This window comes from Panthera leo, chromosome C1, assembly GCF_018350215.1.
Source record: "Panthera leo isolate Ple1 chromosome C1, P.leo_Ple1_pat1.1, whole genome shotgun sequence".
In the NCBI taxonomy this organism is placed as follows: domain Eukaryota; kingdom Metazoa; phylum Chordata; class Mammalia; order Carnivora; family Felidae; genus Panthera; species Panthera leo.
The window spans coordinates 149,868,329-149,892,332 of record NC_056686.1 but is presented as its reverse complement, the minus strand read 5'-3'; the positions used below and the strand labels follow the sequence as shown (position 1 = coordinate 149,892,332).

General features: G+C 34.8%; 1 protein-coding gene across 3 annotated transcripts in view; it reads right to left on the bottom strand.

Annotated features, from left to right (window-relative positions):
- PSMD14 (proteasome 26S subunit, non-ATPase 14) overlaps positions 1–24,004 on the bottom strand; it is a 98,626-nt gene that overhangs the window by 39,203 nt on the left and 35,419 nt on the right. For all 3 annotated transcript variants that reach the window (XM_042948959.1, XM_042948961.1, XM_042948960.1), the window contains 4 exons: positions 5,224–5,295; positions 4,882–5,001; positions 2,295–2,365; positions 1,155–1,305 (listed from right to left, as the gene is read on the bottom strand). In XM_042948959.1, the coding sequence (XP_042804893.1) occupies positions 1,155–1,305; positions 2,295–2,365; positions 4,882–5,001; positions 5,224–5,295 (414 nt within the window). The remainder of the gene's footprint in view (positions 1–1,154; positions 1,306–2,294; positions 2,366–4,881; positions 5,002–5,223; positions 5,296–24,004) is intronic.

Below are 24,004 nucleotides of genomic sequence, written 5' to 3'. Positions count from 1 at the left end.
AGGATGTCAGAAAGTGTTCAACTTCAAATTCAAAACAGATAAAAACTCCACGTTTAATAGCCATATTTAGTTTGTTTGAGCTGGTGAGCAGATATAAATGTAATCTGCAATACTAGCAAATCTCAGGTCTGATAGATAGCAAGCTAATATTTATTTTTAAGTGCTCTAAAAATTATTTGTAAAAGCTGCATAAAAAGGATTCCATAAATGTATTGTGATTTTAACAATTATTCTACACTACAATGGAAGTACATGCTCAAACAAGACACCTCAGCAGTATTTTAAAGCAGTAACCACCTAGCCAATTTCTGTATGTTCTGTAGTTTTTCTAATCCACTCTCCCTGTGGTTGAGCAAAATCGAATTGCCTCTCACATTTGCAGACAGCTCTGTGAAGGTGATAATAGAGCTGCTCCCTGCTGTCATGAGGCAGGAAATAGGAAAATGGCATATGGGGCTAGAAAGAAAGAAATAAAAAAAAGAAAGAGAGAGAGAGAGAACGAAGGGGGGGAAAAAAAGAACTAAACAAGAACAAAAGATTTCAACAAAGAACAACTATAACCCAATATGCTTTGCAAGTTAATCTCTTTTCTGAATCATTTAGCATATTTAATCATTCATCTGCGTCCTCACTCCAAAAATGCGAATGGCTGATACCAAGTCTTTGGGTCAAGTTTTCATTGTCTAAAACATTTGGAACATCCAACTCCAGAATATGTTCTATACAATGTCTGCAAAACAGAGAGTCTTTAACTAGAGACATAAAATGTTGTGCCAATCCCAAATTCACCATTTTAAAATAAAGGAAGATAAAACAATGTTTACTAAAATAATAATAAAATGTGCATAGCAGGCTTTTATGTGGTTTAATGTTCCTAAATCTATGAAATAAAATTAAATTTAAAAATAAACATTTATGATTAGACAATTTTAGCTGATTAAAGTAGAAACAAATCTCCAAATAGTTATATTGCTAATTATACCAAGACACATTTTTCGACTTGTACAGTTTTTTGTTTGTGTTTTTAAATACACAGGGTTTTTTTTTTTTTCTGTGTGTGTACAAATCCTGCTCTAAACAAAAGAAATTTTAATCTAATGTATCTGTAAACAGAATGTGGCAGTAGGTGCTAATAAAGATAGAATCTACTCTACCTTTCCTTTTACACTCTGAATGGGATCCACAACCACTGCCACAGCTCTCTCCGACAAGGCTTCAAAGCTCTGCTGAGTGTTGATATCCACACCAGAAAGCCAACAACCAAAGCCAGGGTGACTGTGATACCAACCAACAACCATCTCAGGCCTGAAACAAAGAGGGCATTCAGCAGTTCAGAACAGAACAATACACATGTATGCTATGAAAAGAAACAACACACTAACAGGGTATAAATGAAGAAGAGATGAGATGAAAAACACACAGGTGTGAAAAAGCACCATTAGAAACATTGAAATCATACACCATATTATCCAGAAAACATGGAAATGAATAAGCATGACAAAGGAGTGCTATCATTAAGAGATGCACATTAGCAGTGGTAGATACGGCTTTCAGTTTTTCACCTTGTTACCACACTTTCTCTGAGCCAGTTTTTACCCTTTCAGCATTCAAGTAAATATCTACTCTTTAACTCCTTAGCTCTGGGAATAGGATTTTCCAGGCAGAGTACATTGTTAACAATGGACACCAGGATCCACTGTTGTGAAAGGATTAAATATCAATTAAACCAGCAGTAGAACTAGGAACTCAGTCAAAAACCAATTTGCACTGTTCTGCTCAGCTGCTGAGCCTTTTGCTAACATTAATTTTGAAGTTTCTTCCACAGTAGAAGAATTTGAGCAAGAGAATGACAACTATTGAGAGATTTAATCTGGGGAAAAACTTGAAAAATATCTAAATTCTACTTTCTCTGTCTTTAAAAATCATATGCCTAATATAATTAAATAGCCAGAATCTTATTTAGTCCCAACTCTCCAATATATGGAACATACAAGCTCTTTCAATTATAAATGACCAGACAGTAACTCCATATGCTGAACAGGGAAGCTGCAGCCCAAGCTTACTATGTGATGGTTGAGAATTTTAACATGAGGCAGTTTTCTCATTGGCAGATCTCTCTGATTCTAGAAGAAAGAGATACTAGATAGGTAGTACACAGGACTGACAGTGATAATTTACATTAAGTACATGGCTTTTTTTTTCCAGGTATGACAGTCATAAACATCCAGATTTTTGAAACACATTTCTAAAACTACTTCCCATTATTCCTTTATAAAATTAGTTAGAATACTTACCTTCCTGTCTGCTTCAACATATCTAACATTTTGGCTTGGAACACTGGATCAACTGCCTCCACACTGACACCCTGGGTTAGACAAAAAGAAAAATAACTAGCTTTTAGAACTGTGAATAAATACCCAGAAACTTTTTTTTTTTTTTTAACAATCTAAATGAACAAAAAGCAACCAAAAAAAAAAAAACCCCAAAAAAACCAGAAACCCAAAAACCCCTATGTATATTATTTTGGGATGCCAAAATAATTTTATAGGCTTGGATACTCATAATTGATTCCCATTTATGTCATTCAGTTATCAGCCATACTTTAATAAAGCTTCTCAAATTGCCATTTACCAAACTGCTGTTAGCTAATGAGTTAAGTTTTGGGGATCCTTTAAGAGTTTATGGCCATGGCTATGCACACACACACGCACACAAATACCAGAAATACCAAATGACTGAACCAACTATTTTTGGCTAGACCTATCTTGGCAAGGCATAGTTCCAAGTGCCATCTCTGATACATGATTAGCATTATATCCCTTCCATCCCATCCAAAGTTCTACAACTATTCAGCTATTATAATAATCAATAACCTAAAGACTTTTTGTTCCTCAGCCATATAAATACTCTGAAGAAGGATAACAGTTTATGAATTTCCCAAAGCTGTTTTTGTTTGTTTTGCGGGGTGGGCTGGGAGAGGAGGAAGCTGAATGAGTGCTTCAGTAAGAACTACGTGGTAGATCAAGTGCGTGGAGGCAAATAAATACTTTTGAATATCATCTCAAATATAAAAGCAATCACAAATAATTCTTCATTAGAGATCTAAAACCAAGTCTTTTAAATGTTGCATTGTCTTGCTAGTTCAAAAGATTTTTAGAACATGGAAGAATTAAAGGCAATCATGTCATCTCTCCAGTGATAGACCACTGCCATTATAACTCCTACAAGGTTTTCTTCTAACATCAGGAATTTAATCTATCTCAATAAAGCAGTTAATATTTAAGCACTTCCTTCCCACCAAAACAAATGATATTTTGAATCTTAATAGAGAAAGCATCCTCAAGAACAGGGGTATGCCTATAGGCGTAGGTTGCCTATAGTGTTTTTTGTTGTTGTTGTAGTTGTTTTGTTTTGAACATTTTTAAAGGGGGGTTAAAAATTAAAAAAAAAAAATCATAAGAGTAGGAGACAGAAACACGTTTTTACAGAAAGTTTGTTAACTCTTGGGCCAGAAGAAAACCTTTGTAATCTACTACATAGAATGAACACAAAGATCAAAATCTTCTATTTCAAACTGTCAAACAAACATTTAGAAGGAAATGATATTAAAACTTAAGAACTCTTTATTATAATTGATAAAGACCACATATAACAGAAATACTAGTTAATTTTGTTATGCTTTTCAAATTCTGACATGAAAAGATAAATACAAGTAACAACAGCCTAAGACGTAAATCTAAATTTTTAGTTAACATGCAGCATATCTCTCTATATCCAATTGGACAAAATAAAGACAAGGGATAGCCAGGTGGACAAAATCAGCAGATCTAAATTAATTTACCTCAACAAACTTGTCTATTTGGAGAAGAATTTGTGTATTTTTCTATATTTTGCATCATTTACAAACACACTACAATCTGTAATAACTACTCTAAACCGTCTATAAAATGTATATATTACACTATTTAAAAATAGAACTTGGTTTTCTCTATTATCTACTTTGTTGAAGAATACTTACAGTTATGAGTCTCAAACAGAGCAAACAGCTGTATGACAACAATCTCTTTAATCCAGATATTTTACAGAGCTCGATAAGAGAAATGTTGAATATTAGGGGAAAAAATCCATCAGAAAAATATACATGTTATATTTTTCTAGGCAAACAGATGAGAAGGATATGTGTACAGTTTTTTGTACGAAAGGTAGAAGAGTTACTGTTTTTTGGCCACAGAAATCCAATGCATTACATAAAATACCAAAACAAAATAAAAAGCTTCCAGAGAGAATAATATAATTTATTCTAAAAAGATAAAGTAGATGACTTCCAAAGTTTGTATGTAGTATGTGCTTCCTCTATAAAGAAATTACCATACCTGGGCAAAAGAACTAAAGTTTGCCATAGTTTTTTGGTTTCATTAAATTTAACATTTTGAATAGGAAAAGCTTAAGAGTTCATTTATCACCATCTATAAAAAAAGGACCATATTTCAAAACAATAGGAACAAAACATGAGGACTAGATAATGTATCTGAATTAAGTCTAAGACAGTCTCTAAAATCTGCTGAAGTGTTCAATTAATACCCTACTATTTTAGCAATTAACATAAATCTAGGATGCTATGCTAGTTAAAGCTGAAAGTATGAGTAAAGGGATTTAATGCTAGCATCCTTCAGTTTGTGGACCTAGAGGGAATTCATGATGCATTCAAAAGATGAATGATTTAATTCAATACAATCTAGATATTTCTATCATTAATCTTATGATGGATTTTTCCTATCAGGAAGAGAGAAAATATAATATGATGAAAGTGATTTTGCATAGGAAAAGGAAAGAGAAAAGAAACACATTTACTTACAGCAGGGAACCATAAAAAGTACTCACTGTTCCTGACTGTGGCATAGCAAACACATCAATCACTCTGACGGTGTAATCATCAACAAATTCTCCAAGCATAAGACCCATAACTTCCATTGGAACTCCAGCACGACCATGCTTTAACATCTGTAAAGAGAACATAGGTAGATACGAAGCTTTAAAATCTTTGGTCCTTTTTATTTTTTTAATAACCTAATTTTGCTTCAGTAGAAATAAAAACACTCTTATTATAGATGTACCTAGAACAACAGCTTCCGTTTGAGGATTAACATTAACAAATATTCCCAACTAAAAGACAGAGAGTGAAAGCAATAAAGCTCTCTAAAGCAAGTAACTTTCAATACTTACTTTTAACAGTGCAAGGGAAGAAATATATACTTGCTCTGCTGTGTCCACGGCAGGAGCATCTGTGGGTGGCCCCTAGAAATAAGCACATCAATTATTATAAACACACAGTTTATGAGTTTAAAATTAGTTACATGTTATATAAACTTGATTGTTTTTAAGAGTTTTGGGAAAATATGTCAAGTATCCTTTTAGTCGGGTACAACACAAATAATCAAAACAACTTTGCAAATATCAAACCTGCTGGCAAAATAAAACAAACTTAGTACTCAGGCAAGTGTCCAATGGACATAAAGCTTAAATCTTCCAGCAATGCTTATCTACCTCTGCTACAAAATGACTACCATGCGCCAATTAGCCATGTTTCTTACCACAATCTGAGACTGATTTTCAGCTACGGACAGCATGTACATTTAGGGCTATGGGATTTCTGCAGATACGTAGATGTAGTTGGGGATAGGGGACAGAAGATTTCTAATCCCTAGGTGAAAGAGCTGTGAACAACATACTATGCACTCCACCTGATGAAGTTATTCCCCTCCCCAATACAACAAATTTAACACAAGTGCACCAGGTGTGAACAAACTGGTTGAGACTGCTGTAGCTAATATGAAAATACTTTTAAATCGGGACTACTATCTTTAAAACAAATGTTACCATTAATCTTTCCACAGGTTAAGGGACACATTATGCTCTCCCTAAGGATTGTGTCTTCTTCATCAAAAGCAACAAGCCTCTTTTGACTCTAACATTCAGAGACATAAGGTAATTTATATAGGGTCATTACCCTCAAGATGACTACAATCTTATACATGTATTTCTGCACACAGAAAGCTTTATTGTTTTTTAAAACTGGCACTTGGAGAAATTAAAATGAGATGTGTCCTATAATTGTCAGGTTTTGTGTTGCTTAAAGTTTCCTTTCCTTGACAATAACTCTATTACAAATTATAAAACAAACATGTTAGCTATCCAGTTATAAATCAATATTCTATCTTGCTTTCATGGGTTTACTTACTAAAATTAAACAATTACTTCACTTGTTACATTTCAGACTTGTAGGTCTATGTGTATTTTGTGCTTCTTGTCTATTTGCTAAATGCTGTGATTTTTCAATTTTTATTTTTTGGTTTTGTTTAAAAGCTCATAATATTTGCCGGAAGCATAAAGTTCTATGTATATTTTCTCTAAGTATAAAAACCACATACAAAAATTATTTGTTTCTTTATGTAGAAAGGGGTGAGAAAAATCAAATGCCTCTAATTTTATTTAAAGTATTTATTTGAAAGAGAGACTTCATGTGCATGTGTGTGCATGCGAGCGGGGGAGGGGCGGGGGGGGGGGAAGGAGGGAGGGAGAGAATCCCAAACAGGTACCACGCAGTCAGTGAGGAGCCCAGTCAGTGAGGAGCCACTCGGGGCTCAACTCACAAACAATGAGATCATGATCTGAGCTGAAATCAAGAGTCAGACACTTAACTGTTTTAATAATAAAATTATTAAAAATCTTATTTTGGGGGCACCTGGGTGGCTCAGTCGGTTAGGTGTCTGACTTCGGCTCAGGTCATGACCTCGCAGTTCATGAGTTCAAACCCCACGTCAGGCTCTGTGCTAACAGCTCAGAGCCTGGAGCCTGTTTCGGATTCTGTGTCTCCCTCTCTCTCTGACCCTCCCCCGTTCATGCTCTGTCTCTCTCTGTCTCAAAAATAAATAAACGTTAAAAAAAATTTTTTTTAAATCTTATTTTTAATAATAAATGCCAGAAAATAAACTTAAAACCCAAGACGAATTAATCTATTATCACCTAATGCAGGTTTACTGCTAGCCTTTCAAATAGATAGGAGTCTCTTTCAGAATGAAAACTCTTAAGCTGAAGTGCTGTCATGCCAAAACATTTGTTGAGATCAGCATATAAAACATGATAATTTTGTTGATATGATTTATTCATCTAAGAAAGTAAAGAAAGTTTAAGAAAAAAAAGTGAGAACAGTAGTAAGTTAGCCATGATGAGAGGTCTTAGGGAAGTATTCATCGAAATTGTATTCATAGAAATTATTTCCTGAATCCAGAGCAACTTAAAATTTCATACGGAGAAAAGAATTTAAACTGGTATCTAGGCTACAGTTTTTCTGTTTAATGTTTGTTTGTTTGTTTATTCATTTATTTATCTGATGTGGGAGACACAGGGTGTGAGCAGGGGAAAGGCAGAGAGGAGGGAGAGAGAATCCCAAGCAGGCTCCACGCTGTCAGCTGTCAGCCCAGAGGTGGGTATGGGGCTAAATCCCACAAATAGTGAGATCACAACCTGAGCCAAAAATCAAGAGTCAGGCACTTAACGGACTGAGCCACCCAGGCACCACTTTTTTTTCCCCCCCTCTTAATACAGTCCTTCTTAACTTGCCAGAGATGATTAAGAAAAAAAGGAACAGGGAAATAAAACATCACACCATCACCAAAATATATTATTGACAAAATCCAGAAACTACCCCTGCTATCAATTAAAAAACAAACTTTAATTTGTTTAACATTTATATAACCAGTACACAGCAGAGGGCCTAGCACATCATAAGAACTTAGTAAGTACTGGTTGAAAAAATGAATGAATAAATAAACTGAAGTACTGCAAGCCAATGCGACAGAAATGAAAAATACCCGCTAATTACTCTCTGAAAGAGCACAGCCATAAGCAAGTAGATATAAAGACCATTACCTCCTCTTTCACTATTTTCTTCTGGTTCAGAAACATACTAACAGAAAACCATGCAGCTTTTTCTCTACTGGATGGGAGCTATTTTTTGAGACAGTAGTCAGTGATTATTTCCTGTTACTCTTCTCACTCCGCTACTATTCTGTTTCTTGATCTAGTCAGTGACTAAATTCCTTAGGAAAAAAAAAAAAAAACTTGGCAAGAAGTAGAAAAGAGTTTGTAGTGGTGAACTGCCTTTTTTTTTTTTTTTTTAAAGTAATCTCTACACCCAACATAGAGCTTGAACTCACCATCCTCAGATCAAGAGTCAAGATCAAGAGTTATGTGCTCTTCCCACTGAGCAAGCCAGGCACCCCTGAACTGCATTCTTAAAAAAAAAAAAAAAAAAAAGAGTAACCCATGGAATATACTGTCTATGGGACAGCTGTTAAGGATCTCTGGCAGCTGTGAATATCTGAGGCTATCATTTTCCCACATGCTCACCTGTCCAGAAGAATGTACAATCAGGCAAAGAAGAAAACCCAATTCAAGACCCTGGAAACTGAGCTAAGAGATTTGTATAAGGACCTGTACAACAGTAGATCAAAGATGACCCAAGTTAAGAAAAATGTGGGGCTATGGACAATATACCTACATTGTCTTTTAGCAAACACTCCCAAGGAATAGCATCCTCGCTATTCAAAGAGAGGAAAGACATCTAAAAATAGGACTCCTAAACAAAATTTTAGAAAATTATTTGGCATCAGTAGAATACAAGAAGCTTTCCTAACTTTGAAATAGAAAGTTCAAGGACATCCAAGATGAAAAGGTGAAAAATAATTAAGAACTAAAATTGCACTGGAGGAAACAAGGGTAAAAATAAACATGACAAGTTTAACTCACTGATACAGAACACAAAAAAGATAGCTCAAAATGTAAAATAAAAAATAAGAGATGAAAACTACAAGAAATATAATGATACGAGAGGACAAAGGAGCTGTAAGCTAAGAAATACGGTTGTTCCTGAGGATAAAACAAGAAATAGAAAAGATCAATAAGTAACAGTAAGGCTGAAAAATTTTCCTGAATGAAAAAAAAAATTTCAACTTTTAGATCACTAAATGTCAGGCAATAATCAGTGAAGAAACTATTATACCTTGAAAAGTCTTAGGTAAATCTTAACTACAAGGATAAAAGCAAAATATCTAAAAACATGAAGGTAGAAAAACTAACCTTATGAAAAAATGCAACTCAGGTTGACTTTGGATATTTCTCTGCAACATTAAGTAGCAGAAAACAATGAAAGGAAGTTCCCAAGTTTTAATAGAAAAACAATGTGAGTCAGAAATTTTATATTTTAAAAATGTCTTTAGACCCACAAATATGTTACTAAATACACAAAGACTCGGAAAATATAATTCCATGTATCCTTCTTCAAAGAATTTCTTGAATAAATCATCCACTTGAGGCACCACAAATTAAAATTAAAACCTTAAAAATGGAAAAGCCATTACATTAAAAAAAATCTGTTAAGATTACTGAGAGTAGTTAAAAATACATATAGACGTAAAAACAAAAACAAAAACAAAAAACAGGTTCCAAACCACAGATACTGTCCAAGAACTATACAGGGCAGTGGAAAGAAATGAAATGTACAAAATTCTCTATTTCACATATATGAGGGGAAAAAGAAAAAGGAATCTGTTTAAGTGATTTTGACTACTAAAGAAATATGGATTAAAAAGTCTTCTGAACAACCTTAAAATAACCACAATAAACATTAAAACTGAATGTACACCTTATAAAATCACTGGAGGAAGAAAAGCAGATACAACACTGACAATAAAATAAAACAAAACAGTAGGGAACCAAGAAGGGAACAAAATAAAAACAGTAAATATAAGATCAAATATACTGGCTATGAAAAAATATAAATGAATTAAAGTCCCTTGTCAAAAGCCTCTCATAACGTTTAAATTGGAAATTCATGGATATACTACTTATAAATAAAAATTAAAATGAAACAAAGGACTGGAAAGATTTGTTAGTCAGTGACATATCTGTATTTCTTTTTGTAAACACAGCCATAACGGCCACTATGTTTTACTCGGCTTGCCTTTGTCCAGCAATGCACTACAGTAATAGATTTCCCAGTATTAAATCACCTTTCTACTCCTGGGATAAACGGTTGATGTGATTTACATTTTTTTTTTTTTTTTTTTTAGTTTTTGTTTCCCTGTTTATAAGTGAGACTAGAGACCAGTTGGGCATTTTCCTTCTATTTTTTTAAAGTTTATTTCTTTATTTTGAGAGAGAAAGAGTGAGCAGGGGAGGGGCAGGGAGAGGGAGATCCCAACCAGGCTCTACTGACAGCATGGAGCCAGAGATGGGGCTCGACACCACAAACCGTGAGACTATGACCTGAGCTGAAATCAAGAGTTGGATGCTTAACCAAGCCACCCATGTGACCTGGAAATTTTCTTTTTTCTGTTAAATTTGTCAGCTTTTGATATCATTATGTTAGATTTATAAAACACTTGTGAAATTTTACACTTTCCCACTTTCTGTGTTCTGGTAATATTAATACAGTTGACCCTTGAACATAGGGGGTTAAGGGTACCGATTTCCCATGCACTCAAAAATCCACATATAATTTTTTTACTCCCCCCCCCAAACTTAATATCCCACTGTTGACCAGAAGCCTTATTGATAATATAAACAATTAATTAACCCATATCTTGTATGTTATATGGACTATATACTTTACTCTTATAATAGAGAAAAGGTTATTGAGAAAATGTATTTACACTACTGTACTGTATTTATTGGAAAAACTCTGTGTATGTAAGTGGACCCGTGTTAAGTTCAAACCCATGTTGTTCAAGGATCAATTGTATATCCTAAATTGTCTATGTCTTAAAAATTTGGAAGAGTTCACTATTAAATATTTGGCTCTAAAGCTGATTTTGAAGCTGATTGTCGTAACTTTTTCAGTGGTGTTAATAAATTTACGTTATCTGTGTCTGGTATTATATTGCTCCAGTTAGATTACAAAATTATCGCCACAGAATTGAACATATTGTATTTTACTTTTTAATTATTTAATATTGAAAACATTTTTTTTAAAGTTTATTTTGAGAGCGAGCAGGGGTGGGGCGGGGGGGAGAGAGAGAGGAAGACAGGGAGGGAGAGAGAGAGACAGAGACAGAGAGAGACAGAGAGAGAGAGAGAGAGAGAGACAGAGAGAGAGAGAGAGAGAGAGAGAGAATCCCAAGCAGGCTCGGTACCAGCATCACAAAGCCTGATGCAGGGCTTGAACCCATGATCCATGAGATCATAACCTGAGCCAAACCAAGAGTCAGACAATTAACCGACTGAGCATCCCACTACTGAAAACACTTAGAACGAAATTTATTTCTCCATATCACATTACATCACCACCCAGATAGATTATTTACATTAAAAAAATCAAATTATAAAATCTGGATAAAAATATTGGTGAAGGGATCTTCCTAATTCATTCTGTGAGGTCAGCATTACCTGCTACCAAAGCCAAAGACACTACAAGAAAACTACAGGGGCTTCTGGATGGGTCAGTCAATTGAGCATCAGGCTCTCTATTTTAGCTCAGATCGTGATCTCACGGTTCATGGGATGGAGCTGCACATCAGGCTCTGCACTGACAGCCCAGAGTCTGCTTGGAATTCTCTCTCTCCCCGCCTCTCTCTGCCTCTTTCCTACTCCCTCATTTGTGCTCTCTCTCGAAATAAACTATAAAAAAACAAAACCAAAACCCTAAAGACCAATATTTCTTACAAACACTGGTAAAAACTCCTCTACAAAATACTAGCAAACAAAACTTAGCTGTATATGTAAAGGATTATTCTACACATGACCAAGTGGGATTTATTCCTGCAATGCTAGGATTGTTCAACAAATGAAAACTGACCAATGTAATACACCACATGAACAGAATGAAGGGGAAAAAAGCCCACACAATCATTTCAATTGATGAAGAAAAAGCATCTAACAAAATTCAACACCGTTTCATAATAAAAACACTGAACAAACAAGGAATAGAAGGAAACTAGCTCAACATGATAAAAGCTGTATCTGAAAGCCCACAGTGAACATAGTACTCCAAGGCAAAACACAAAAAGTGTTTCCTTTAAAATCAGGAACAAGACAAGAATGCATATTTTCACCACTTATTCAACATGGCACTGGAAGTTCTAGCCAAAGAAATTAGGCAAGAAATAACAGGCATCTAAACTAGAAAGGAAGAAGTAAAATTGTCCCTGTTTGGAGATAAGATGCTCTTACATGTAGAAAATGCTAACAATTACACACACACATGAAAAACTATTAGAACTAATAAATGAATTCACAAAATAGCAGGCTACAGTCAACACACAAAAATCAGTTGCATTCATTTTTATCATGAACAATGAACAATCTGAAAAAGAAATTCTAAAAGCAGGACGCCTGGCTGGCTCAGTCAATAGAGCGTGGGATTCTTGATCTTGGGTTGAGTTAAAGCCCCACATTGGGTGTGGAGCCTACTTAAAAAACAAAACAAAACGAAACAAGAAATTCTAAAAGCAATTCCATTTACAGTAACATCAAAAAGAATAAAATACTTAGCAATCAACCAAGGACGTCAAAGAGTTTACAAAGAAACCTATAAAACACTGTTGCAAGAAATTAAAGAACATAAATAAATAATGTGAAATGGGAAACACAGCCCATGATCTAAAGACTTAATATTAAAATGTCAAGACTATCCAAAGCAATCTACAGATTCAATGTAATCTCTATCAAAATTCCAATGGTGACTATTGCAGAAATAGAAAACCCAATCTAAAATTCATATGGAATCTCAAGGGATGGTAACTAGCCAAGTCAATCTTGAAAAAGAACAAAACCTTCTGAAGGACTCAAACTTCGTGATTGCAAAACTTATTACAGTAATCAAAAGTGTGGTACTGGCACAAAAAATAGACATACAGACCAATGAAGAGCCGAGAGAGCCCAGAAATAAACCCTTACATATATGGTCAAATAATTTTTAACAAGGGTGCTAAGACAATTCAATGGGAAAGGACAGTGTTTTCAACAAATGGTACTAGGAAAACTGAATATCCACATTCAAATGAATGAAACTGGAACTTTACCTAACACCTTAAAAATTTTAATTCAAAATGGATCAAGGACCTAATATAAGATCTAACAGGGGCACCTGGGTGGCTCAGTCGGTTAAGTGTCTGACTTTGGCTCAGGTCACGATCTCACGGTCCGTGAGTTCGAGCCCCACGTCGGGCTCTGGGCTGATGGCTCAGAGCCTGGAGCCTGCTTCCGATTCTGTGTCTCCCTCTCTCTCTGCCCCTCCCCACTTCATGCTCTATCCCTCTCTGTCCCAAAAATAAATAAATGTTAAAAAAAAAAAATTAAAAAAAAAAAAAAAAGATCTAACAATGAGAGAAGAAAACAAAGGACAAAAGCTTCACAATGTTGATTTGGCAATGATTTCTTGGATATGACACCAAAGGCACAGGTAAAAGAAAAAACAGATAAATGGACTTCATGCAAAATTTAAAAATTTGTGCATCAAAAGATACTATCAATAGTGTAAAAAGACAACCTACAGAATGGGAGAAAATACTGCAGTTCAATATCTAGATTATATGAGAACTCCTAAAACTCATCAACAAAAAACCCTGATTCAAAAGTGGGCAAACAACTTGAACAGACATTCATCCAAAGAAGATATATGAATGGCCAATAAGCACATGAAAAGATGCTCGACATCGCTAATCATAAGGGAAATGCAAATCAAAACTATAATGAGATACCATCTTATACCCATTAGTATGGCTATTATCAAAAGAAAGAAAGAAAGGGAGAGAAGAAAAGAAAAAACCCAGAAACAACAATTCGAACCTTTGTGCACTGCTGACAGGAATGTAAAATAGTAAAGTCACTATGGAAAACAGTTATGACAGTTCCTCAAATAATTAAAAATAGAATCCTATAAGATCTAGCAACTCCATTTCTGGATATACACCCCAAAACACTGAAAGCAGGTTCTCAAAGAAATATCTGTATACCAATGTTCACAGCAACATTATTTACAATAGCTAAAATGTGGAAACAACCCAAATATCCATCAAGAGATTAAAAGATAAGCAAAATGGGGGCACCGCTGCTTAAGCATCCGATTTGCATTTCGGCTCAGGTCATGATCTCACGGTCGTGGGATCAAGCCCCATGTTGGGCTCCACTCTGAGTGTGGATCCTGCTTGGGATTCTCCCCCCCAACCCCTCTCGCTGCCCCTCCCCTGCTCACACTCTCTCTCTTTCAAAATAAATAAATAAATAAACATTAAAAATAATAAAAGATAAGCAAAATGTGGTATATACATACAATAGAATATTATTCAGCCTTAAAAAGGCAGGAAATTGTGCAATATACTAAAATATGAATGAAGTGAACATCATGCAAAGGGAAATATGCCAATCACAAAAAAACAAAGTATAATTCCACTTATATGATGAGGTACTTAGAATAGTAAAATCAAAAAGACAGAAAGTGTAATGGTGATTGCCAGAGGCTGGCAGAAGAGGAGTGTGAAGAGTTTTATATACATATATATATGGGTATTTGTGTGTGTGTGTGTGTGTTTATACATGAATATCTGATCTGGGTGAGGAAACACATTCTAATTTGCACATATAAAATATAAAACTGACAACATAATCTGAAATTTTTTCTAAAAAGAAAAAATCTGAAAAAATAGTTGCCCCATTTATGACAAAAAGTCAATATATAAATTAACAAACAAAATACTAAAACTGTAATGGAAACATGGGCAAAGAATATAAAGCAAGTAATTACATAAATACATGATGAAATAAATATGAAAATGTTCAACCTCACTAGCTGACCTTCTTTAATTAAGAAATACCAATTAACACATTAAAATGTTGTTGTTTTCTATCACATGAGCTTTATAATGCCCGATTGTGGAGATGGTATTATAAAAGAAATACTCTGAGCACTGTTGGTGAGAATGTAAACTGGTATAATCCATCAGAAAATCTGTGTATCAAGAGCTTTACAACTGCACAAACTTTTTGACCCTACTTTTGCACTCCTAGAAATTATTTAAGTAAATAAGCTGAGATGTTTGCATGAACCAGAATGTTCACGACGCTTCTTTTAATAACAAATAAATCTAGAAAAAAAATAACCAATAATTAAAGAATATTGTTGAATATCCCTTTCTCTGAAAGACAAATACCATACAATTTCACTCATGTGGAATTTAGGAAACAAAACAACTGGACAAAGAAAAACAGACAAAAAAGACTTTTTACTTTTTTTTTTTAAATTTTTTTCAACGTTTATTTATTTTTGAGACAGAGAGAAGACAGAGCATGAACGGGGGAGGGGCAGAGAGAGAGGGAGACACAGAATCGGAAGCAGGCTCCAGGCTCTGAGCCATCAGCCCAGAGCCCGATGCGGGGCTCGAACTCATGGACCGCGAGATCAAGACCCGAGCCGAAGTCGGCCGCTCAACCGACTGAGCCACCCAGGCGCCCCAGACTTTTTACTTTTTAAACTTTTTTTTTTAGCAAAGTTTATTTATTTTGAGAGAAAGAGAATCCCAAGCAGGCTCCGCGCTGCCAGTGCAAAGCCCAACATGGGCCTCAATCCCATGAACCATAAGATCATGACCTGAGCTGAAATCAAAAGTCGGATGCTTGACCAACTAAGCCACCCAGGGCTCTCCCCTTTTTTCATAAAGCTTATTTATTTTGATAGAGAGAGAGAGAGAGAGAGAGAGAGAGAGAGAAGACTCTTAAATACAGAGAACAAACTGGTGGTTGCCAGAGGGGAGGTGGATTGGGGGATGGGTGAAATAGATAATGGGGATGAAGAATACACTTACTTTTTTTTTTTTTTTTTAGTTTATTTTTATTTATTTTGAGAGAGAGATGGAGAGTGAGCAAGGGAGGGGCAGAAAGAAAGGGAGACAGAATCCCAAGCAGGCTCCACACTGTCAGCACAGAGCCCTATGCAGGGCTCACACTCACAAACTGTGAGATCATGTCCTGAGCCAAAACCAGGAGTCAGACACTTAACTGACTGAGTCACCAGTTGTCCCCAAGACTACGCTTATTTTGATGACTACTGAGAAATGTAAAGAATTGTTGAATCATTATATTGTACACCTGAAACTAATAACACAGTATGTTAATTAACTTGAATAAAAATTTTTTAAAAAGTTCCCTATGATGAGATCTCAAAATACTTCAGGTGCTAGATGGCTATACCCTAGGCAAAGATATCAAGGTATAGCTGTATTTCAAATAACTTAAGAAAAACAAAATGTATGAGTCAGAGACTTCAAGAAGGGGAAATGTATAGAGCAGGAGTGATCAGGGTAACGAGGTAGTAATGAGAATCCTAGGACTGTGAGGCACTATCCAGCAAACACAGACATAATGGTTTTTTCCCTTATCCACTGACGTTTCCAAGTCCCTTTAACTAGCCCTGCCCTCACATCTCACATATGCAATCCTGTGACTTTAATGAGAAACAAAGGATTTCACAAGTAGAAACTGATACAAATTGTTTTAAGTTAGGCTTAAGTTAACTATTTTTAGCCTCTGTTTACATTCAACTAAAATGGACATGTGGTGATCACAACAAATCATCCATGTCCCACTTGTAGGATGAAAAAAATCTGAATAAATGCACAGAATTGGAATTACTTCAATCATCTTTCACTTTTTGAGAACTTACTATATTTAAGAAACTAAGCTAAATGCTGGGTAAACCAAAATGAAAAATTATACAATGATTAAAGCAAATGAAAAGCTGAACCCAAATATTTTTTGAATTTTTAAACGTGGCTATTACTACTATAAAAAATAAGTAATAGAGAAAATGTTTTCTTTCTGGTGCTTAATCAAACAGCATAGCTCTAAAATAATCAGCTTATATAGTGTGTGAACTATTCAAGTTCTCTGCTGACCTTATAATGATTCTACTACCACAATAAACAAGTACAGAAGGTCATTTTTTTGGAGATTGAACATGATGTAACTTAAATTTCAAGGTTCTTTAAAAGCAACAGAATAACTGAAGGCACTGGCATTACTAACGTAGTATTAAGCAAAAGAAAAACTAAAATAAAAAACTAGAGAAAACTGGTCTGTATGTCACACAATGCCACTACAAAATAGAAACACATGTATCATTGATAACAGGTAAGTAAAATAAGAAACATCTATGGGGCCCTTGGCTGGCTCAGTCTGTGGTAGAGCATGTGACTCCTGATCTCAGGGTCTTGAGTTCAAGCCCCATATTGGGGGTAGAGTTTACTTTAAAAAAAGAAAAAAACCTAAATGTTCTGCAGCTATTATAGTCTATTGTTAAAAATTTAAATTAATGTTACAATTTAAAAAGTGAAATATGATTCAGTTATATATTGCTGTATAAGACACATAACGAAAATATACCCCTAGGATAAACAAGAAATTGAAATGCAATAGTTAAATTTGCTACACAACTCCTCAATATTCAATTCCTACAGGCAACTTTAAAATCACTTACATAAGTCTGACTCTTCAAAACTAAGTTTATTTTAAAAGGAGAGAAAATCTATACCTTTAATCTAAGAGTATAAAATCAGAGAAAATAGGTGAGCCATACGCACAAACAGCGCCTTTATACATACCATGAAAATCTACCCAACCAGTGTTATAATACCTATGATGGACTCCACAAAGGCATTAAACTAACCTCTGTACAGTAAGTTTTCATCTGCCACATTCAGTAAAACAAAAATTAACTTCTAGATCCACAAATTTTAAATGTGGTTCATTTAAATGAGACATGGTTCCCCACACCCCACCCCCATTTAGAAGGTTAAAATCTGATCCAGCATAAAAAGCTGTGACTTTTACTTGGGCAGCCCTTGTTGACTAAGTGTTAAAAAAAAAGGCATTTGCCATTATAACAGGATAAAACTAACGCCTCAAAGTGTTACCTACTCAGGCCTTTTAACAAATTTGTTAACACTATTAGTTATATTACTCCACCTTTCTCTTAGTGTGAACTGGTATCAATTATTTAGCCAATTTTATTATGTTATTAAAATACCTGCTGATTAAACATGAACCAAAGTGTCACTTAAAAGAAATGTAAAATAAATAGTATCACTGAACTGCAACGTTCTAAAACTATCTAAAAATATAAAGTTATTTTGGGAAACGACATAAAACATTTCAAAATTTGTTAAAAAGTTGTTCTAGGGTTAAAATATCACACAGGCTTTATTTTTACAATGGTTGTTTAAAGGTGTATATTTGGTCCTGCATCACAGAATTATTTTTAAAAGTGTGTTAAAATACGTATTTTTCAAGAAAGAGAAAACAAATTTTATTAACAAATACAGGTGACTACATTTGAAAAACAAAATAAAACCTAAACATATACTGAATAGTTGACAGAAAATATTTTTAAATTTATAGTATCCAAGATAACTGAAATTTAACAAATTCTGTCAAATATTTAAAAATTTGATGAACGACCTTCAGTTTCTGCAATTAAAACATCCTTAAAAAAACCAACTGACCACAAGAGGCAAATTCAAACACCTACAAATAACCACGATGGTATTGTTTATCTCCTATCTAGCAAGGTAAGAAACAACCTTTTAATACTTTAATTTTGTGAGTATTAAACAACTAGTGTGAAAAACAAGCTGCATGTAAACTATTTCTACTGCCTGAGCTTCAATGACTAGCTGAGGCAACCTGTTATAGGAGGTGTTAATTGGCAATAGGAGTACAAGTCAGAAGCATGTTCCCCATCGTCCTAACCCAGCAAGGCTAGGTCATTAAAGTGGAAATGAATTCTTTCATGTCGACTTAACCCCTTCAATGCATGATTTCAGCTGTTTTCTCTCAATTAATTTAAAAAACTTGTTACTTTTTAGAGTTAAAAAAAAAGTGTTCCCCCCAAAAAGGTCCTTTGGCTAACAGTTCCAATGACTATATTATTCAGAAGAGAAGAATAGAGCAAGTTAATTGCAATGTAAAATAGCAACTCTCCCTTCTAAAAAACATATAAACTAGTTATATTTGCTTATTTTAACACTGTAAAGAAGATATAGGACATAGTGTTTAGAAATAGCTTGGAACCACTTAATCATATAAGGTTTTGATTTACATTTCCATTTAAGGATCCAACTGTCCTATGGTGATGACTTAATCACCTTACCATTAGGATAGGGTAATATTAATTTTTTCACTCCCATAATGTCCATACACGAATCCTCAATTTAAAAATATTTTGAAATATATATGAGTTAAACACCTTTCTAATTATGTTTTATTATTCTGATAAGGTGCACAGTCACAGCATATCCTAATGACTGGTTGCCAAAAAGCCTAAATTCCTTTTATGGCATGATCTCAGAGGTTTCCAGATGGCACATTAATTCTTAAGAAAAAAAAAAAAAATACAAAAAGAAGGAAAGAAAAATAAGAATGAAAATATCAAAATAATGATGCATTGCTTTTGAAATGCTGTATTCATAAATGTTAATATTCTTATATATTCTTCAGCATTACAGGCATTTTAAATAAAATTCAACTATATAAATAACATTTTAAATATTACAATTAAATTAACATATTTATGTCTTTCATCTCTGAGCCACCCTGAAAATACTTCCTTTAATAAAAAGAGTAAGAGTAAGAACTAAACATCAGAAAACTTATAATACCTAAAATTATGTACCTTGTGATCAATAAAGAATTACCATGACACTACAGACATAATTTCATCAACTGTTGTAATATAGCTGGACTCTTGAGTAACTACAACTAAAAATATGCTTATTAAAAACTTGGTTAGCAAGGGCTAAGATAACAATGGGCAATATAATGGTTCAAGGATATAAAAAATAGAAATTATACTACACCCAATTCTATATTCCTTTCCCTACCTCACCCTACTCTTCTTCCAAGTCTTCCAATTTGACAAACTCAGTTCCTCTACGCAAACAGATTTTCTTTCCTTAGGTCTACTGACCTCCTCCAATACAGCAAACCTAAACAGCTACCATGGAGCCAGTACTTTGAGAATATAAAAATTTCAGTGGGGAAAAAGGCAGTAGGGTGGGGCTACAGAATAGTAAGGGAGAGGGTAAGATGACAACATTACCTGGTTATAAAGACAACTAATCTAAGTAACAAAGGATCTGGAGGCCTAATGCACACTGCCCAACATTACATTTCTTTCTCTTTTAAGACACTCACTTTGAAATAATTTTTACGTACTTAAAAATATGTGTGTGAAATATACTGTAAGCATCAATCACTTTAGACATCTAAGAAATGTGTCCCTCCGGAATAGGGATCTACTATCTCCCACTCTGGGTTACGTTCACTCTGCCCCACAGCAATGAGGAAGGAGCAAGCACAATGTTTGACTACCTTTGTTATATAGAAGCATCATTCACAGAAGATCAGTTAGTCAAACTTCAGAAACCGTAAGATAACTACAAATGTTTGAGTAGCTAAAACATGCTGTCTTTTATAACTGGAAATTAATTCCCAGAATCAAGCAGAACCTTCCATGTCCTACAACAGAACATGAAGTTATCCAAACTGTTCCACAAGAGACCCTCTACTACTTACTAGCTCAGACTTTAAAATTCTTGTAGTCATGGGTGCCCCTTTTTTCTTTTACAATGTTCAATGTTACTATTTATCTCTGAATTTAAATCACAAAACATGTAAAATATAAGTCAGCCACAAACTGGTTATTTTGGGAAGCACTCATAATCTATTGGCCCACCTTCTGTATTAGTACACAATACATGTATGGTATGTTACTCACACATACACAGAATGTATGTTTTTATTTATTCACTGAACAACCACAAACTAGAGCCTACTTGCTGGCTGTACAAAGGCAGACATGCCCCCCCCCCCCCAAAAGGTTTATGAACTAGGAGGTAGGCAAGAAAGAGACAAAACTGTAAATGCAACACAGTAGATTAAGTGCAAAAATAGAGGCGTATATAAGGGACACAAAAGTCAGAGCAATCTACTTGATAAAATCTTTCCATAGGCTAAGAATTAAAGAATATGCAGAACTTTTCCAAACAAAAACGGGAGAGGAATGTTGGGAAAAGGTATTCCAAGAAAAAAAAAAAGACACACTGAAAGACACAGAGATATGAAACAGTTATCATCCTGCACATTACTGTTCAAAGCTTTTTAAACAATAAAATGGGCTGCTAAAGCATGAGTTCTTAAGTTAAATATAAGTTAATAGTGCTTCAATTTCAATGGGTGTTTTTCTGAAGATATGACTTTTTTTAAAAGGCCATCTTTAGGGGCGCCTGGGTGGCTCAGTCAGTTAAGCGTCCGACTTCAGCTCAGGTCATGATCTCGCGGCCCGTGAGTTCGAGCCCCGCATCGGGCTCTGGGCTGATGGCTCAGAGCCTGGAGCCTGCTTCCGATTCTGTGTCTCCCTCTCTCTCTGCCCTTCCCCCATTCATGCTCTCTGTCTCAAAAATAAATAAATGTTAAAAAAATTAAAAAAAAAAAAAAAAAAAGGCCATCTTTAAAAGAAATGCTTTTTCTTTCTATCTTTACTTTTCCCTTTACAAAAAATATTTAGCACTTTAGAATATAAATCAAACAGTCTGGAATTCTCTGACATGTTTTAAAATAATATACAGTTATAAAACAGTAAAGAAGATGTGTTTTTCTATACAAAATGTTATAATAATATGTAATATTTCTTTAATTTATAGAATTTGTACAAATATTAAATCTAAGGCTAAGAACAATTTCCCTTTCACATATAGTTCTCAGAACTGAATATTGTTGTAACCAACAGTATTCTAAAAAGCTGATTACCTGACATTCAAGCAATGGGTACCACTGGAAAAGAAGACACAAGAGTTCAAGGCTGGGATTAGCTGAATCACTAATCAAAGGAGCTGAAGAGTAAGTGGATGCTACTGTGATCAGCTGTTAGAGCCACTAAATGTTCAGCCATGAAAGCAGGCCCTAGAGTTGTTAACACAGAATACTAATAACCTGGCCTGCGTGGGTGTATCTTATCTTGTTTTGTATTTTTCAAATATGCTATTTATATCACCTCATGGAAAAAAATAAAGACGAAGAACAATATAGGAAAGCACCATACACAGGGGAGGAAATCCAAAAACATGGGTGAATATAGGCATGGTTAGGAGGAAAAGAAAAAAGACAGGAAAGCTCTGTGCATGACATGCCATGTATGACATGTACCGGGTATATGATGAATAAATTAGGTGTGGCGCTAGTCCTTAAAATGTATGTTGGAGACAGACAATACACAAGTAAAAATAAAAATGAGCATATAATTGTAACTTGAGTTATCAAAGGATAACTCAAAACAATAGGAAAGAGAATAAGCTTTGGAGATGTAATAAAAACAAGGCCTATTTTCAAAGAGCCTTCCCCTTTATTTCAAAGAAATAAACATGTAAGCCAGTGGTTCCTAACCTTGTTTTATTCCTCAGAATCCCCTGGAGGACTTAAAAAATCCTGATGTCTAGGCCCACCCTCAGAGACTCTGATGTAAATTACTCTGGAGTGAGGCTCAGGAATCTTTTTTATTTTTTAGCATTCCAAGTGATTCTAAAATACAGCCAAGGTTGAGAACCACTGATACAAACTTGTAAACCAAAGGATTTCATTATTTTGAGGTTAATGAAAGGACTGGAGTAAGTCTGTCTGGCTAATGGACGAGGAATTTCAGAGATCTACAGCCAATCCCCAAACAAATCACATACACAAATCACATTACAATAGGATTTTATTATAATCTCAACTCAGTGAAATGCAATGGTTTTACAAAGTGCTACAGTAGGAAGTAAGAGATTAATCAGGTTTGAAGACATCGTAAGTGATAATTACTGTTATCCACCAAATTATTTCTGGTCCTTCTCTCCAGCACATAATAGGACTACACCTCCTTGACCTCTTGAATTTAGGTGGGAACATGTGACTTGCTTTAGCCAATGAAATATAAATAGAGGTGACCTGCCATTTCCAGTCAAAGCTTTTTAAGAGCCAGAGCTCAATGATAGCATTCTGTCAGCTTGAGTCCCAGAGTAAGGATGACACCGTCAAATGGCACCTAACTGATCCATGACAGACATACAGCGTAAGTGAAAAGGAAAACTTTGTAGTTTTAAGTCATTGTAACCAACAGTATTCTAAAAAGCTGATTACCCGACATTCAAGCAATGGGTACCGCTGGAAAAGAAGACACAGAGTTCAAGGCTAGGATTAGCTGAATCACTAATCAAAGGAGCTGAGATTTACGGGTTGTTCTTGAAGTTTTTAGAACTCACTGAGTTCTAAAAATTTAAGTCACTGAGATTTACGGGTTGTTCTTGAAGCACAACCCAGCTTTCCTGACTGACACACCATAGAAGATGTCCAGAGGAAGAAGATTATTTAAGCAGTCCAGAAGGAAAGTTAAGAAGTATAATTCAGGAGTGTCTAGCTGGCTCAGTTGGAAGAGCATGAAACATTTGATCCTGGAGTCGTGAATTCAAGCACCACATGAGGTGTAAAGATTACTTAAAAAAAAAAAAAAAAAAAAAAAGTACAATTCATTAGACAAACAATGGCGGCAAAGGGCATTTGTTTCAAGAGAATGAGTCATGAATGAATAGAAGCAGAATGACCTGGGACTCCTGAGGAATTACCGAATAGTATAATAGGGCTAGTTTAGGATATGAGAAGGTTTGAACAAGAGAAAGCTGGAAAAAGACAACTTACAAAGAACTAAATATCTAGACAAGAGATCAACTCAAAAAAGGATCAAAGCAGCCATTCCACAAAGCGGTTCACATACTAGTCTTCAATCTTCTCTCTGCCCTGTTACACCTAAGTGAGAAGATGCGTTTTCACCAGTAACAATGACATACTATTTTACATATCATTTTAGAAAGTTTCCAGTTGATTCTGATCCACGTTTAGGAGAGATGGCACTCCCCTTTCCCTAAAC